Source organism: Bacillus rossius, chromosome 17, assembly GCF_032445375.1.
Source record: "Bacillus rossius redtenbacheri isolate Brsri chromosome 17, Brsri_v3, whole genome shotgun sequence".
Classification (NCBI taxonomy): domain Eukaryota; kingdom Metazoa; phylum Arthropoda; class Insecta; order Phasmatodea; family Bacillidae; genus Bacillus; species Bacillus rossius.
The window spans coordinates 15,326,747-15,341,537 of record NC_086344.1 but is presented as its reverse complement, the minus strand read 5'-3'; the positions used below and the strand labels follow the sequence as shown (position 1 = coordinate 15,341,537).

General features: G+C 39.2%; 2 protein-coding genes across 3 annotated transcripts in view; one reads left to right on the top strand and one right to left on the bottom strand.

The window, feature by feature from the left end:
* LOC134540737 (DNA mismatch repair protein Msh6) overlaps positions 1-461 on the bottom strand; it is a 59,918-nt gene extending 59,457 nt beyond the window's left edge. For both annotated transcript variants that reach the window (XR_010076495.1, XM_063383634.1), the window contains exon 1: positions 145-461. Coding sequence is in view for 1 of the 2 variants with exons in the window: in XM_063383634.1 (XP_063239704.1) it covers positions 145-304 (160 nt within the window). In the remaining variant the exon portion in view is untranslated. The remainder of the gene's footprint in view (positions 1-144) is intronic.
* Positions 462-4,435: 3,974 nt separating this feature from the next.
* Positions 4,436-14,791, top strand: part of LOC134540738 (H/ACA ribonucleoprotein complex subunit 4) — a 49,349-nt gene continuing 38,993 nt past the window's right edge. Inside the window, exons 1-3 of the mRNA XM_063383635.1 lie at positions 4,436-4,544; positions 8,276-8,409; positions 11,966-12,182. Coding sequence (XP_063239705.1) covers positions 4,532-4,544; positions 8,276-8,409; positions 11,966-12,182 — 364 coding nt within the window. The 5' untranslated portion in view covers positions 4,436-4,531. The remainder of the gene's footprint in view (positions 4,545-8,275; positions 8,410-11,965; positions 12,183-14,791) is intronic.

Below are 14,791 nucleotides of genomic sequence, written 5' to 3'. Positions count from 1 at the left end.
GTTGAGAATGAGACTGAGCAATATCAGAGAATTATTTTCAACTACGCCTTGATACTGAGTGGGCGCATAAAGGCGAGTAATATAAAATCACCCCCACCATCACCCAGGTGGAATACAAACTAGAAATAGGATATGTACGAATACCATTGTTAATTTTCTTTGGCGTTTTCCTATCTTCGTCCGATTTTCCTGGACTCCTTTCCCTTTTCCGAATACCTGGAGAGCCATCGCCTTCTTTAGGGTTAGAACTTTTGTTGACAGAAGGTGATTTTGAAAAGAAACTGAACAAAGTTTTCTGTGCCATTATAAGTCCCCTCGAACAAACCAAATCAACTAAAAATCTAATTCGACTCAAAAATTTATGAAGTGTATAAAATTTCCATGCAAGCACTGTCGAGCACGAAATTCACAATTCACATTCAACTACCATTGTACAGGTTCCAAAAATTACTATGGCGGGAACGAACAATTTTACCTACAGATGAAAATGAAATTTTACTACATAAAGGTCAAACTGTACAAAAACAATTTACTTAAAAATAATAAAATGTTGTAAAACATTAGTAATAATTATAACCATTTCTTAAGTTATAATTTTGTACAATTACAGAATACTCATTAAAAATAATTTTAAAAATTCTCCATTCTGTTGGGTAGATAGTTTTCCTTTATATGATTTGGGACATTGTTGCCTTTTATAAATAAAATATTATCCTTAAGTAAAGCACGATAATAATTATTGAAACATTTACGCGATAAAAGGTTTAACGAATTGTTTCCATTTTTATGTAATAACCCGGTAATGTTGTTCTTTTATTTTACGGTGAAGTGATCGGCAAAAAAAAAAAAAGTGATTCCGACGCCACCAATCGGAGACGCTTAGATAATTTGAGATTAAATCGGTCAATGCTGGCGTCAAAGCAAATTCATTGTTCTCAATAATCTTTCACGCCATTCGGAAAAGTGATGTAGAAAAAGCCAGGCACATTAGGAGTACATTTCTTTTACTTCAATAAATCGAGTGTCAAGCTTCGATGCGTGCAATTATTTAGCTATCAGTATCACGAAAGCCAACAGCCAGGGTTAGGTCCGTTGTACTGTAAGCAAAAATTAGATCCTTATAGAATCACATGCTCTTCCGAGTGTGAACTCGTAACTAGGTCGCGCACAATACTGTATTATCATACCATGATCCTCACCGTTACTTCCCATTACGATGTAGAGCCCTTTCACTGTCCTTTTTCCGAAAGGCGCCCGACCATAACTTCCCCGCCCATTAAAATTGAAATATATTGCGCATGTTTTCGTCGATAAGTATATTTCGGATTAAGGAAAAAGTTATAAAAGGTGGATTGAGATCTACTCTTGCCTACATAAACTATTCGCGAATGACAAAACATGCAACGAAAGAGAGAAGCACCGGCAGCTTTTTTTTATTTCATTGGATTGTTCTATGCGAAACCAACAGCCGGAGCAGGGAAAGCCGTTTCGAAAAAAATTATTAAGAAAAATAACAACAAGGGGTGATAGGATGGCTGTTTCCCAAAACCTTGACAAGATCCATCGCGGCTTTCTCTGGTCGCGCTTAGGTCGTTGTTGCTCATTGCTGTTTTCTGTGATCCCTTCTCTTGTGAAGTGCAAATGTAAAAAATTACGGAAGTGCCATCGAATAGAACAGCCGCCTGTTTATTATCTTCCTGGATATGTGAAAGTAATGACGAAGGTTAAATGGCATTATGTTTCATGTAGATTGATAATTAGGACGCCAATTATTTGTAACTTTTCCCTTTGTGTAGAGGGGCTTGAACTAACTTATTGTGTGGGTGTTGCCCTCGACTTTGGCCCTTCCTATTGATTTTGGCAAAAGGTCATAGTGGGGATTCTGAGTGGTATAGAATTACCTTTTGACGCCGCCGTCAGTGCTCCCTCTGAGAGCACAGGCCGTTATGTGTCCTCAACACCTGATCAGTGCCGCGCCTCGAACGCGCCCGTGCGCGCAACGTAGTGCAGTGCCCCGAACGGCGTGACGTCAGTCACGGCCTCCTACGTGTGCAAAGCGCCCGGCCGGGTGTGGCACTGCGCATTGTTTATTCATGCATTTGATAATATAAACAGAAACTAATAAATCTAAAACCATCAATAATTAATGTTCATTTAATGATCACTTTATAAAGGGTTATCATTCACAAAACTGGCCGAAGTCATCTTCCCGCGCTCCGCAGTTTTCCCGCGGAATTTCCCCCCTCCCTGGCCCCGGCGGCCAGGGAGGTTAGTCAGTCACCATCCAGCACTCGCCCGGGCCGGCAGCCCACGCACGGGGAGCCTTCAACTTTCGCGCCAACATCTTGTAACTGCAATAGGTAATTATAGCCAAACCGTTTTATATCAGCTCCCCGGTCGGCCCACCTCGGCCGTTAGCAACTTCGCGCGGTCTATTAATAAAACGTGTATCCCATCAGGGATTTTTATATTTTACGTAAGCAATTAGGTGATCCTCCGTGGCACCTGCGCCTCACGCTATAACGTCCCACCTCGGGACATAGCTCTTTGCCCACGCAGGGCGGCACTGCGCCAAACGCGACCATAAACATTCGGACGAGTCATCTACTGGGACGTGCCACGGCCACGTGTGTGATATCGTACCAGATTCCACCGTGTCCGTTCCTAGCTTAACGTGGCCTTCGCCACCCCGCGAACTAGCCACAGGTGCATATCCTCCTGTGCGGGACTAATCACCGTAATTTAGGGTAACGTGTTTTCATAAGTAAATTCGCGGGACCTACCGCCCTTTCAGTGTAATGTGTTTTCATAAGTAAATTCGCGGGACCTACCGCTCTTTTAGTGTAATGTGTTTTCATAAGTAAATTCGCGGGACCTGCCGTCCTTATAGTGTCATGTGTTTTCATAAGTAATTTGCGGGACCGATCGCCCACCCACCTCACGTCGCGTCCGAGTACTCTCGCAGAAGCCATAACAGGTTCATCGTGCGCAGAGCTTAGGTCGACGATGAAGCGGCCAGTTACGTGAACGTGTGGCGTGTAGACTGTGCTACGCAATAAAACGGCTACAAATACGTGTGTGTTTCATTAAGAAAAATGGAATGTCCTTGAATGTTGGTAAGACAAAAGTTGTCAGATTTACAAAGAGGAGGAAAGTCACACGAAATGTATATTACTGGAAGGGGCAGGAGATAAGAGAGGCAGCAGGATATAAGTACCTGGGGGTGACACTGAAAAATGACCTAGGATGGGCGGAGCACATAGAGGGGGTGGTCAGGAGGGGAAGGCAGGCGCTGGGGTTGCTTGGTAGGACCCTGCAGGGAGCTGGGAGGAGGACAAAGGAGAAGGCATACTCCACATTGGTCAGGCCAATGTTGGAGTATGTGGCGGCGGTCTGGGACCCCTACCTGGTGACTGAGGTGAAGGAGCTGGAAGGGGTACAGCGCAGAGCGGCTAGGTGGGTGATGGGAATGTGGAGAAGGAGGGAGGGGCAGGATGGGAAACTGCATAGCCCAACGGAAAAGATTAAGGAGTTGGGGTGGGAAACGTTACAGAGGAGAAGAAGAGTGGAAAGGTTGGTCAGGATGTTCAAGGTGCTGAAGGGGGAAGGGGGATGGGGGCAATTGGGAAGCAAAGTACATAGAGGGGAGTACAGAGGACGAAGAGACCACAGATGTAAGCTCCAGAGGGTGTGGAGGCGGACAGAGAGAGGGCGGAACACCTTCCTGGTGAGGACGGGGAGGGAGTGGAATGGGCTGGGGGAGGAAATGGTGGAGGTCAGGGATGGGAGGGAGCTGAGGAGAAAGCTGATGGAGGGGGGGGGGGGAGAGGGGAGTGAGTGGGAGTTCTTGCCACCGGGTGAAAGCCCAATTGCAGGTTAAGTAATAATAAATAAATAAATAAGGCGTCCTGGGAGGCCATAACAGCCCGGGGAGTCCTTTGTCGCCGCATCCCTGCCTGCAGCCACGAGGCCTGGAACCCCACCCTTGAGATTCAAAATTAACCCACTAGTGTAAATTTACGTAAATTCAGATTAGGCAACGGGGACGGCGTCACTTTATAGAATATTAAGAAAATAAAATCATTTAAACAATGTTTTGAAGTAATATGCCATACTAGTTTCTACTATTTTTCTTAAGCAATTTTGATATTCAAATTAAAATTTGAATAATTTGAGTTCAAATGTTTTAAAATTATTTCCCTGATTTACAATTTCTTCGGCACAAAATTTCAAATAACTCACATTTTATTAACAAAAAAAAACCCTATCATAACTGATTTCTCAATATATTATATAAAAAATGGTATCTGTTATTAACTGCAATTATTGTAATTTTTAGAATTAATGTGTTATATTTTCCTAGTTTACTTTAAATTAAAAAATATATATTTCATGTATTCGAAATGTTTGTTGTTTGTTTTACCAAAATATATTGTGTACCTAACAATGTTGAAAACTATCTATGGAATTATTCTTCGCGTCTGTTGATTTAATGTCGACCACGTGTTTGTATTACAAAAATTTATAAGCAATGGGGGATTCAGGTAAGATATTTGTGTAAATATTTTCATGAAAACTGTACCAACGTATTTCATAATAAAGTTTTAAGCGTGAAAAAATTCAAAAAATCAAAAGTTTGGGATGTATATTGAACGGTTTAGGTTAGGGAACATGTATTTTGTATTTTGGGATGTTTTAAAAGCATAATATAAGTAATGGCTTGTTTACTGTACACAGCTGTATATTATGTACATATATATGACTGGATTAGGACATGTAGAGATGTACATTAATCACTTTGGATGTCATGTTTGATTCCCGCCGGCTGCGTTTTGGGCGGTTTTTCAATTTTGTATACAGATACTGGCGAAGTATTTGGTATTAAATGTCAAAAGTTAATCAGGTTGCGCCTTATGTGTTTTAGGTGTGTGTACAGTTAGGTGTTTCGTGACGTATTTTAAAATATTTAAGTATAATTTTAAATAAACTAATGTACTGTGGTTCATGTATTTATTTCAATTAGTGTCCAAAATTATCATTGCATGGAACTTGATTTAATTGAATTGATTCGGTCAATGGAATCATTCTGTCCATCACTAGCAGGTACTAGTTTACTTTAGAATTCTTTTCGTGAAGTTTTGTGCATGGCGCAAGAAAATTTTTCTCAGATGCGAACCTACATATCTTTTCCTCTTCTTTACCACCCCCTGAAAGTTCCATTGAAATTATTGTAGTGTTACCTTTGGAAAGGTAGGGGGTAAGTAAGATGTATGTAATGGTTTAAGACTGGTTCCTAATAACTTCCTGGGAATGTTGAATCTGATGTTATTTTTAGTGAGTGAAATGAATGAATGAATGAATGAATGAATGAATGAAAATTTAGTTCAAAGTCCGGTCAACATTATGGTCATTTAGATGATAATGAAGCATTGACAAAATGAATAACGGCATGACCCCATAGTGAATCTAGCCGGGATATCTGCTCAGTGAGACGCGAGTGGTCCGACCACTGACCACTGCTGGGAGAGGTGTGTGTATCTGAGTTGCAACAGGTATAGAAAACAGGGAACATTCAGGGAAATCACGAAATAATTCTGTGAATTTTTTTCATTTTACAGCAAAATTAAACAGAAAAATAAAACCACCTTGCCAATGTTTAAGGCATCTCAAAAAATTATAAAACGTTAACAAATCACAAAACTTGGTTTTTTTCTTTTTCGTGAATTCCTGTGCTTTTCATTGTAAACAAAAAAGGGGAAAATTAATTTTGGGTTTGCTTAGGCCTACATGTTTGATAGCTTACGTTCAGTAGTTTAAGGTGATTCTATAGCAATTGTTTTCAAACACATTTATCTTATATTATTTCTCTAGCCTGTTTTTATGTCGGTCCACGAGATCTTCCGTATTCCTTTGTCAAATTCCATGATTTACCCCTCATTCTTAAGCTTATCGTGCTGGCTAATGACGAAAAATAGACCTGCAGTCTAAAAATATACCACTTCTCTTAAATTTGAGATTTCAAGTCATCTAAGAAGAGGTCCTTTAATGGATGCGTCAATTTTTCTTTACATATTGAATCAGATTCAATAAATATTTGATCAGATATCCACTTGAAACATTACGTTTACATATTTCTTTTTTAAATTGCACTTCCCTCATCATATACAGAACTTAAAGAAATCTGAGAGGATCCTTAAACTTAACCAGAACTTCTGGCACGTCAGAATTTTCTTATAAGTAAGTACTTTTGAAATTACTGTTGATATTTTGTATAAAAAACATAACCTACAAACATAATTCATAATTCGGGATATTTCTACTGATGTGCACTATTTGTACTGATGTGTTCAATTACATGTCTTTTGTACCAACATCCGTTTATTTTTTTCTATTCTTCTTGAAAATATCATTTCTTCCAAAGTTTTTAAAGAATGTAATGCAACACAAAATAATTTGGAACACGTTGCGGAATTTTGCACGGGTCGAATAGTCTATCTAAAGCCCACCGCACACGGTACAATATTTTCTACTAGTTTGCTTACTAGAATGCTTACTGGTTTCTGTACTGTGTAGGCTACAAGCTGAAACACTATGCGCGCTACAAGTTTCTGCTGCACACGATTCTAGCTGCCTTACTAGTTTTGTTAAGAGAATATTCTCCACAACAAATTTTTAATATGATAATTCACATTTTTTACTGCATACAAACAAGGCTATTCTTTGTATGCATTTACTAAAACGAGGAGTTGGTCAGTATTCCACTTATTTTCCGTTCATGTTTATCACGACATGCGCGTTTAAAAGTGTAAACAACCCCTCGTGCTGTTTTCGTGAGTTCTGATTGGCCACTCCTTAACTATTGGAACACACCAAGCAACGAAAATAGGACGCAGTCTATTACGCAGAACCAGTAGCCCAGCTCGTACAGCTACTAGTATCCAGTTTGAATTCGAGTGAAGAAACTAGTAGTACTTAAAGCCAGTACGACTCCTAGCTTACAATATTATAAGGAATATTATACTGTGTGCGGCGGGCTTGAGAAGAGGTTTTATAATGGATGCGTCGATTTTTCGATACATATCGAATCAGATTCGATAAATATTTAATCGGATATCCACTTGAAACATAACGTTTACATATTTCTTTTTTAAATTGCACTTCCCTCATTTTATACAGAACTTATGATGATGAAATCTGAGAGTATCATTCAACTTAACCAAAAAATTCTGGCACGTCAGAATTTTCTTATAAGTAAGTTCTTTTGAAATTACTGTTGATATTTGGTATCACAAACATAACCTACAAACATAATTCAGGAATTTTCTACTGTTGTGTTCAATTACATGTCTTCTTTTGTACCAACACCTGTTAATTTGTGGCTGTGGCGAGGAGGGGGTGTGCTGACGCGCCGGGAGGTGCTTGTGGCTGTAGCGAGGAGGGCGTGTGTGTTGGCGGGCCGGGAGGTACTTGTGGCTGTAGCGAGGAGGGCGTGTGTGTTGGCGGGCCGGGAGGTACTTGTGGCTGTAGCGAGGAGGGCGTGTGTGTTGGCGGGCCGGGAGGTACTTGTGGCTGTAGCGAGGAGGGCGTGTGTGTTGGCGGGCCGGGAGGTACTTGTGGCTGTAGCGAGGAGGGCGTGTGTGTTGGCGGGCCGGGAGGTACTTGTGGCTGTAGCGAGGAGGGCGTGTGTGCTGACGCGCCGGGAGGTACTTGTGGCTGTAGCGAGGAGGGCGTGTGTGTTGGCGGGCCGGGAGGTGCTTGTGGCTGTAGCGAGGAGGGCGTGTGTGTTGGCGGGCCGGGAGGTGCTTGTGGCTGTAGCGAGGAGGGCGTGTGTGTTGGCGGGCCGGGAGGTACTTGTGGCTGTAGCGAGGAGGGCGTGTGTGTTGGCGGGCCGGGAGGTACTTGTGGCTGTAGCGAGGAGGGCGTGTGTGTTGGCGGGCCGGGAGGTGCTTGTGGCTGTAGCGAGGAGGGCGTGTGTGTTGGCGGGCCGGGAGGTACTTGTGGCTGTAGCGAGGAGGGCGTGTGTGTTGGCGGGCCGGGAGGTGCTTGTGGCTGTAGCGAGGAGGGCGTGTGTGTTGGCGGGCCGGGAGGTACTTGTGGCTGTAGCGAGGAGGGCGTGTGTGTTGGCGGGCCGGGAGGTACTTGTGGCTGTAGCGAGGAGGGCGTGTGTGTTGGCGGGCCGGGAGGTACTTGTGGCTGTAGCGAGGAGGGCGTGTGTGTTGGCGGGCCGGGAGGTACTTGTGGCTGTAGCGAGGAGGGCGTGTGTGTTGGCGGGCAGACGCGGAGGCCCCGCAGAGGCGGCGCAGCAAGAAGAAGTCCCTGGGCGAGGTGCAGCAGGAGGGGGACTTCAAGCTGGAGCCGTCGTCGCAGACGTACCAGCTCGACACCTCGCAGTGGCCGCTGCTGCTCAAGGTCGGCTGCTCCGGCCACAACGCTGTTCTGCTAACCGTATCACGTATCACGCACGTCGAAACATCCTGGACATAAAAACGTTGCAACACAAACAATGTTAGGAAATTTAAAAAAAAAAATTAATTTGATTTATTAAATTTGTGGCATGCCCACCAACAGTTTTGCAACTTTTGAGGTGGGCACGAACATAGACAAACACAAATACACAAAGAAAGCAGTCCTTGCCTGTGTATAATTTATTGTTACATCACAATTTTTGTTATATTCAGGTTCTTTCGCTGTACTGCATTAAGAAAGCAAGCATCATGTTCCTACCCCAGGATCAATGTGTTCAGGATCATGCCATTAGGATCAAGGGATGGACTTATGCACTTCCTAAGTTTTTGCACAGCAAAAGAAAATTAAATTTTTAAATAGAAATTTTGACATTTTCATATATTTTAATTTGAGCTTGAATAAAAACGAATCTGTCTGCTCGTGTTTATTTTGATCCATAGATGGCTGATTTAAACCCAGTGTTTATAATAAAAAAAAATAGCCAGTCATGGGGACTGTCAACAGAAGTGAAAACTTAAAACTGTTTTTAAATGAGTAATATGACATCATTTCTACGTCAAATGTACGTAAGAAAATGATTTTGGTATTATATCAGTATGATGTCAGCATGATATAATTTATCCTTACATCATTTTTTAGTCACAACAGATGTAAGTGGTATGTAAAATTTACGTAAAAATTCATTACCTAGCTATGACTTACCAGTGATGTCTGACCTAGGTCATGTATTCACGTGGTCAAATTAACTTCACTTACTGCTACTACAGCATGTCGGTGATGAGAAATCATAATTTTACCCATTCAAAAAGAGTCCAACACGCACATGATACAGTCGAGTATATACAATGTATTAGTGTATATATGCGTATACACGTACGTCGCCAGTCTGGCGCAACATGTCACTAGCATGTCAGTGACGCGAACCCATTAGTTTTGCCCCTACCAAAAATCGCTCAACGCGGCTGAAGAAGTTTTCACTTTAAAAACCAAATCGTGTTTTTAAATAGAATGACTTAATTTTTTTAATGAATTATAACAACAAAAGTTCGGTCATTAATGTTTCTTGTGATTCCATTGAACAAAATATTATATACTTATCAAGATCTTATCATTTAAACTATATAAATAAGTTGTAAATCATGCCTAGCTAAATACTCCTCTGAAATTAAAAATATTAAATAGTTAATTTCTTTTCTGTGGGAATTCCCTGACTGTACTATAAATCCCTCTTCTGTTGGAAACGCCCATTCTGTGGAGAATCCTCCTGTGGGGAAATACCCTTTCTGTGGTTAAGTTCCAGTCATATGTGCAGATTTGCTGGACTTCAGTTCTTTGGTGTTATAACTTTTCTGGTTCAACATGAGTGGCAGAAAGTGGGATGTTGTATGGCTTTCATTTGAACATGCTGAGAACCAAAATGACTAACGTACTAATAAAAAACTGGGTTAAACCTGAAAAACCTAGTTCAAACAAGAAACAGGTTTTTTTAAAAAAAAATTGTTTTTTTCCAACTCTGGTTTATTGCAATATTTGTATCTTCTTTTGTGTCGAGATATTGGACAAGTCATATTTTACAAAATACTGTAATAGAATGATGATAAATTAAATAAATATGTATGTGATGTTTGTGCTCTTGCATTACTACAATCCTGGGAAAACCGGGAAATGTCAGGAAAAAAACTACAGTTACAAATTTTAATCTGAAATACAAGTATTAGCTTCATAGTATTATTTTTAAACTATAAAAATTTTTAATTACAAATGCATTATTCACGGTTGCGATACAATTACTTGGATAATAAGCAGAATACCTATTGAACTAAATAAATATTGTACTTCTCAAGAATAAACAAAAATTTTGTTTGGTTAGGTTGTGAACAGCTCTAAATTTTGTAATTGATTTATAAAGAAATATTTTTAATTTTAAAAATGACTGGATGTGATTAATTATTTAAAAATCAATTGTAACTACATTTGTAAGAGACTGGACATAAATAAGCCAGAAATTATCCCAACAAAAATTACTCAAATATAAGTATTGGCCACATGGCGGCCTTTATCTGGGTGTAGAGAAGACAATATGTACACACACATATCTCAACAGTGTGTATGTGGTGTATGTGATGTATGTGACACACACTGGTGAGATGTGTGTGTGTGTGTGTGTGTGTGTGTGTGTGTACATATTGTCTTCTCTACACCCGGATGAAGCTGCCGTATGGGACAGGGTTCCCGTGAACTGGGAAATTTCGGGTGTGTCTTAAAAACCTGGAAAACACAGGGAAAATTACATCAAAAAACATTGTTTTGCAAAACGGTAGCTATCTGCACTTACACACAGCCTTCTACGAAGCATGTTAATGTTGTGAACTTGATACTTATGTTAATTATAAATTGGCGAACCGTTAATAATCTGTAAGAATTAATGTAACTAAACATCAGGGATGTAAACAATAGTGTTTTATTTTGAAACACAAATCAAATGTCATAGTTTAATCAAACAAATGTGTGTGTGTATAGTTATTTTTTTCAGACTATCAGTGTTGGTTACATTAAAAAATAATAACATTGCAAACTGTGTATTGTAATATGTGTCATCTTGCCAAATGGACTGACAGTATAGTAGGAAACTGTTGGATTGGACGGGTATAAAACAGAGGAAAAGTCAGGGAGATTGGCAGAAGGAAGATATTGGGAACCCTGTGTGTGTTCAGTTTGGATTATTTTTTTTGTGTCCCATTTCTTTAAAATTCTGTACTGTTGTTATCATGTGTGTATAATTTATTGTTTTTAACTGCAACACACATAATTGTTTTGACTAGAGACATAAGAGACTGTAAAATCCACATAAAACGAAACAATAACGATTCACTCTGCGAACAACTCGATTGGCAGCGAGCGTTTACGACAGCACAACTTACCGCCGTGATGGTCGAACAACAACTGTTGCTTCGTTGCGGGGAGCTGCAGGGCTACACCCACCTCGGCAGGCAGCCAACTTGAAAAACTTGGCGCTGCTGGCGAGCAGCAAAGGAAGTTCAAAATTCAAATGTTTCCAAACACTGTACACTAAATCACACACAATATTTACAAGTCCAAACAATAATATTTTTCAAAGTTGTAGATGGCATGCTTGCATCATCTGTGCTATTGGTATCATGTAGTATGTATAATTTATTGGTTTTTAACTGCAACACACATGATATTTGTAAAAGTCTTAGATGGCATGCTCGCATCATCTGTGCTATTGTTATCATGTACTGCAACATACATGATATTAGTAAAAGTTGTAGATGGCGTAGTGATGGTGTGTGTGTTTAGTTTGGATTTTTTTTTGTGTCCCGTCTCTTTAAAATTCTGTACTATTGTTATCATGTACTGCAACATACATGATATTTGTAAGAGCGGTAGACGGCATAGCGACGGTGTGTGGGAGCGAGTGTGTGAGGGCCGGGAGTGCGGAGGCGAGAGTGTGACGTGTGTGACGCGTGGCCGGCAGAACTTCGACCACCTGAACGTGCGCACTGGCCACTACACGCCGCTGCCGTTCGGCTCGTCGCCGCTCAGGCGCGACATCCGGGAGCACGTGGCCGCCGGCTACATCAACCTGGACAAGCCGTCCAACCCCAGCTCGCACGAGGTCGTGTCCTGGGTCAAGCGCATCCTCAAGGTCAACAAGACGGGCCACTCGGGCACGCTCGACCCCAAGGTCTCCGGTGAGTCCCTGGCTCCGCGGCGCGCAGTCTTCTCCCAGTGACATTACATGGCCGACAAATAATAATAATAATAATAATAATAATAATAATAATAATTTATTTCCCATTTTTTTTACACTTTGTTAACAATATTCACTGAATTAACCAGGAAATTTAGCACTCACGAAAGCAAGCTTGTATGTGAGTGCATCCAGTCAGTTCAAATTACATGCGGTATTTTGACGATTGTAAACATTTGTAAATGTATAATAACTGAGAACTTTACATTAGTTATATAAAGATGAAAGTTAAAAAGAGCAATTTATTAAAATTCAATATTATGTATAAACAAAAAAACGTATAAATTACAACATTGTTACATGAATAAATGAAAATATAACTAAATACTAAAGCCATCTCTTCATCAGTTAAATTATGTAGCCAAATATTAACCTATCTTTTTGTTTGAAAATAATTTTTAGTTTTTATTTTTGCAGGAAGAATAACAATTTTTGGTAGCAAATATTATAAAGATCTCTGAGATATTTTTTTTTGAAATATGAGGGATTTGTAAATTTATATTCTGTCTATGCCGTGTAGGATAGTTAGTTATGATCTATATAATTTAACTGATTATCCCTTTGATACATAATAATTATTGCAGCTCTAATAAACAATCTTTTAATATGAAATACATTTAATAGTTCGAAAAGTTCCTTAAATGAAGATGAGGTGTGTTCAAGTTCCTACCTATGTCGGGAATTTTTATCCCCTGAATTTTTTCCGAAAACACATGGTTTAGCCATTTTACATCTCCTAAAAATACACTTTGAAAATGAAAAACAGAAATTCGCCCTCAGTGAATTCTTAAATCCTTTTTTTTTAAACAGACACCACTCGGATATCTGGAACAGTTTTTTTTAATCGTCTGGTTTCTTCTGAAGCTCTGATACTGAAGAAGTAAAAATGTATGCATTACTCCCATACACACATGTTTTCTTCAGATTTACACATTACAATTACTTCTACAGTCTACTATTGTTTTATTAGGCGTCCATCAAACATAGTAAAATTTTATCAATTATTTTATTTGAAAAGAGTAGAATGCATTCATCACAAAATAACCTTTGGGAGCATCCATTTAATTAAGCTTAAAATGATGCTATTCCATAGCCTCATTCCCATGTGTCATTTACCGAATTGTCTTGCATAACTGTGAAACCAGCTAAACTACAATTGGTGCAACTCACAAATTGTCGCCATCATGTGGCGCATGAGTTGCGTTGCTGGTAGAATATTTACATTGTTTTACATTCTGGAATTGAAATTGGTATTTTATTTTTAATTATTTTTCATTAGAAAAGAAAAAAGTAGACCTCAAAAACTGGTAGAAAATCTTTATATAAACTAAATCAACATACATTAGGCACTTGAAAATTCATTAATTGAAATTTTTAGTTATTTTTGGTATGAAAGTATTTTTAATCAAAATTGAGAATGAATGTTTGAATATTGACCACACTACCGAGTGTTCACACATCCTTTACAATAAAACCTCATTAATAAAAAACCCTGTTAAAACCAAACTCTCATTCATACAAAGTGTTTCCACAGTGCCCAGAAATTACTTAGTAGTTATAGTGCTAAGTAGTTTTTTTAATACAAAAATTTGTTTATTATGTATTGCAAAATTGTTTTAATTCCGAAGGTAAACAGTTACGTGTACTAAAGGACAGTTAATGCAAATACCACAGGATAATGTAAGGGAACAATCTGAAGTTTCAACTAAAATTATTCAGATGCCATTGCTTTGGTTCATTGTAAGTAGGGGAAAATTTTTGTGAATTTTATTCTTCCAAATTGATGGTATGTAGTATGTCTTTTGTAGACATAATCTAGTAGTTTGTTTTATTGTTCTTTCTTAATTCCTTTTAAGTATCATATGGATATGGGATAAAATATTTTTAGGGATGTGCGAAAGTGACTTTATCCACACGAAATGAAAGTGAAAGAAAATTTATCAAGTTTCGCGAAAGTGAAACGAAAATGAATTTTTCTATGAGATAAATATATTCTTAACGAAAGTTAAGCGAAATTTTTTAATTAACAAAGAAAAAAAGTGCCCCAAAATTTGCTCTTCAGTAATAAATTCTATTACATAAATCATTTTGGTACCTTTTGATGTATATATAAATATTACTATTTAATATAATCAACATCCGCCCTAGACCACACAACACAGCCCCATGTCACTCGTAAATTTTAAGAATCAATCCAGATCTTTCAGCGCACAGGCTATTTCCTTTACAGTCGTAATGTCGCAGTCTATGATACTATATGTATCACGTGCATGGTACTGATGAAAAAATACGTGAATACTGCGGAATGGCCGCCATCTTGCACCACTGTCACACATGGCTAGCTCAGGAAGCTGTAGACCAGGCAAGGGACATGGTCAAAACAAAACATAACAAATGGTTGCTGCCAAGTGGTCATTACATGCAGTGACTTGTTGACCTTTTTGTCTAATTGGCTGTATATTATGAGGATTTTATATGCCAGTCAGAGTAGGTAAAATTTAAATAAAGCAGACGACAATGTTTTTGTTTGGCTGTGCACGAATAAAAGTA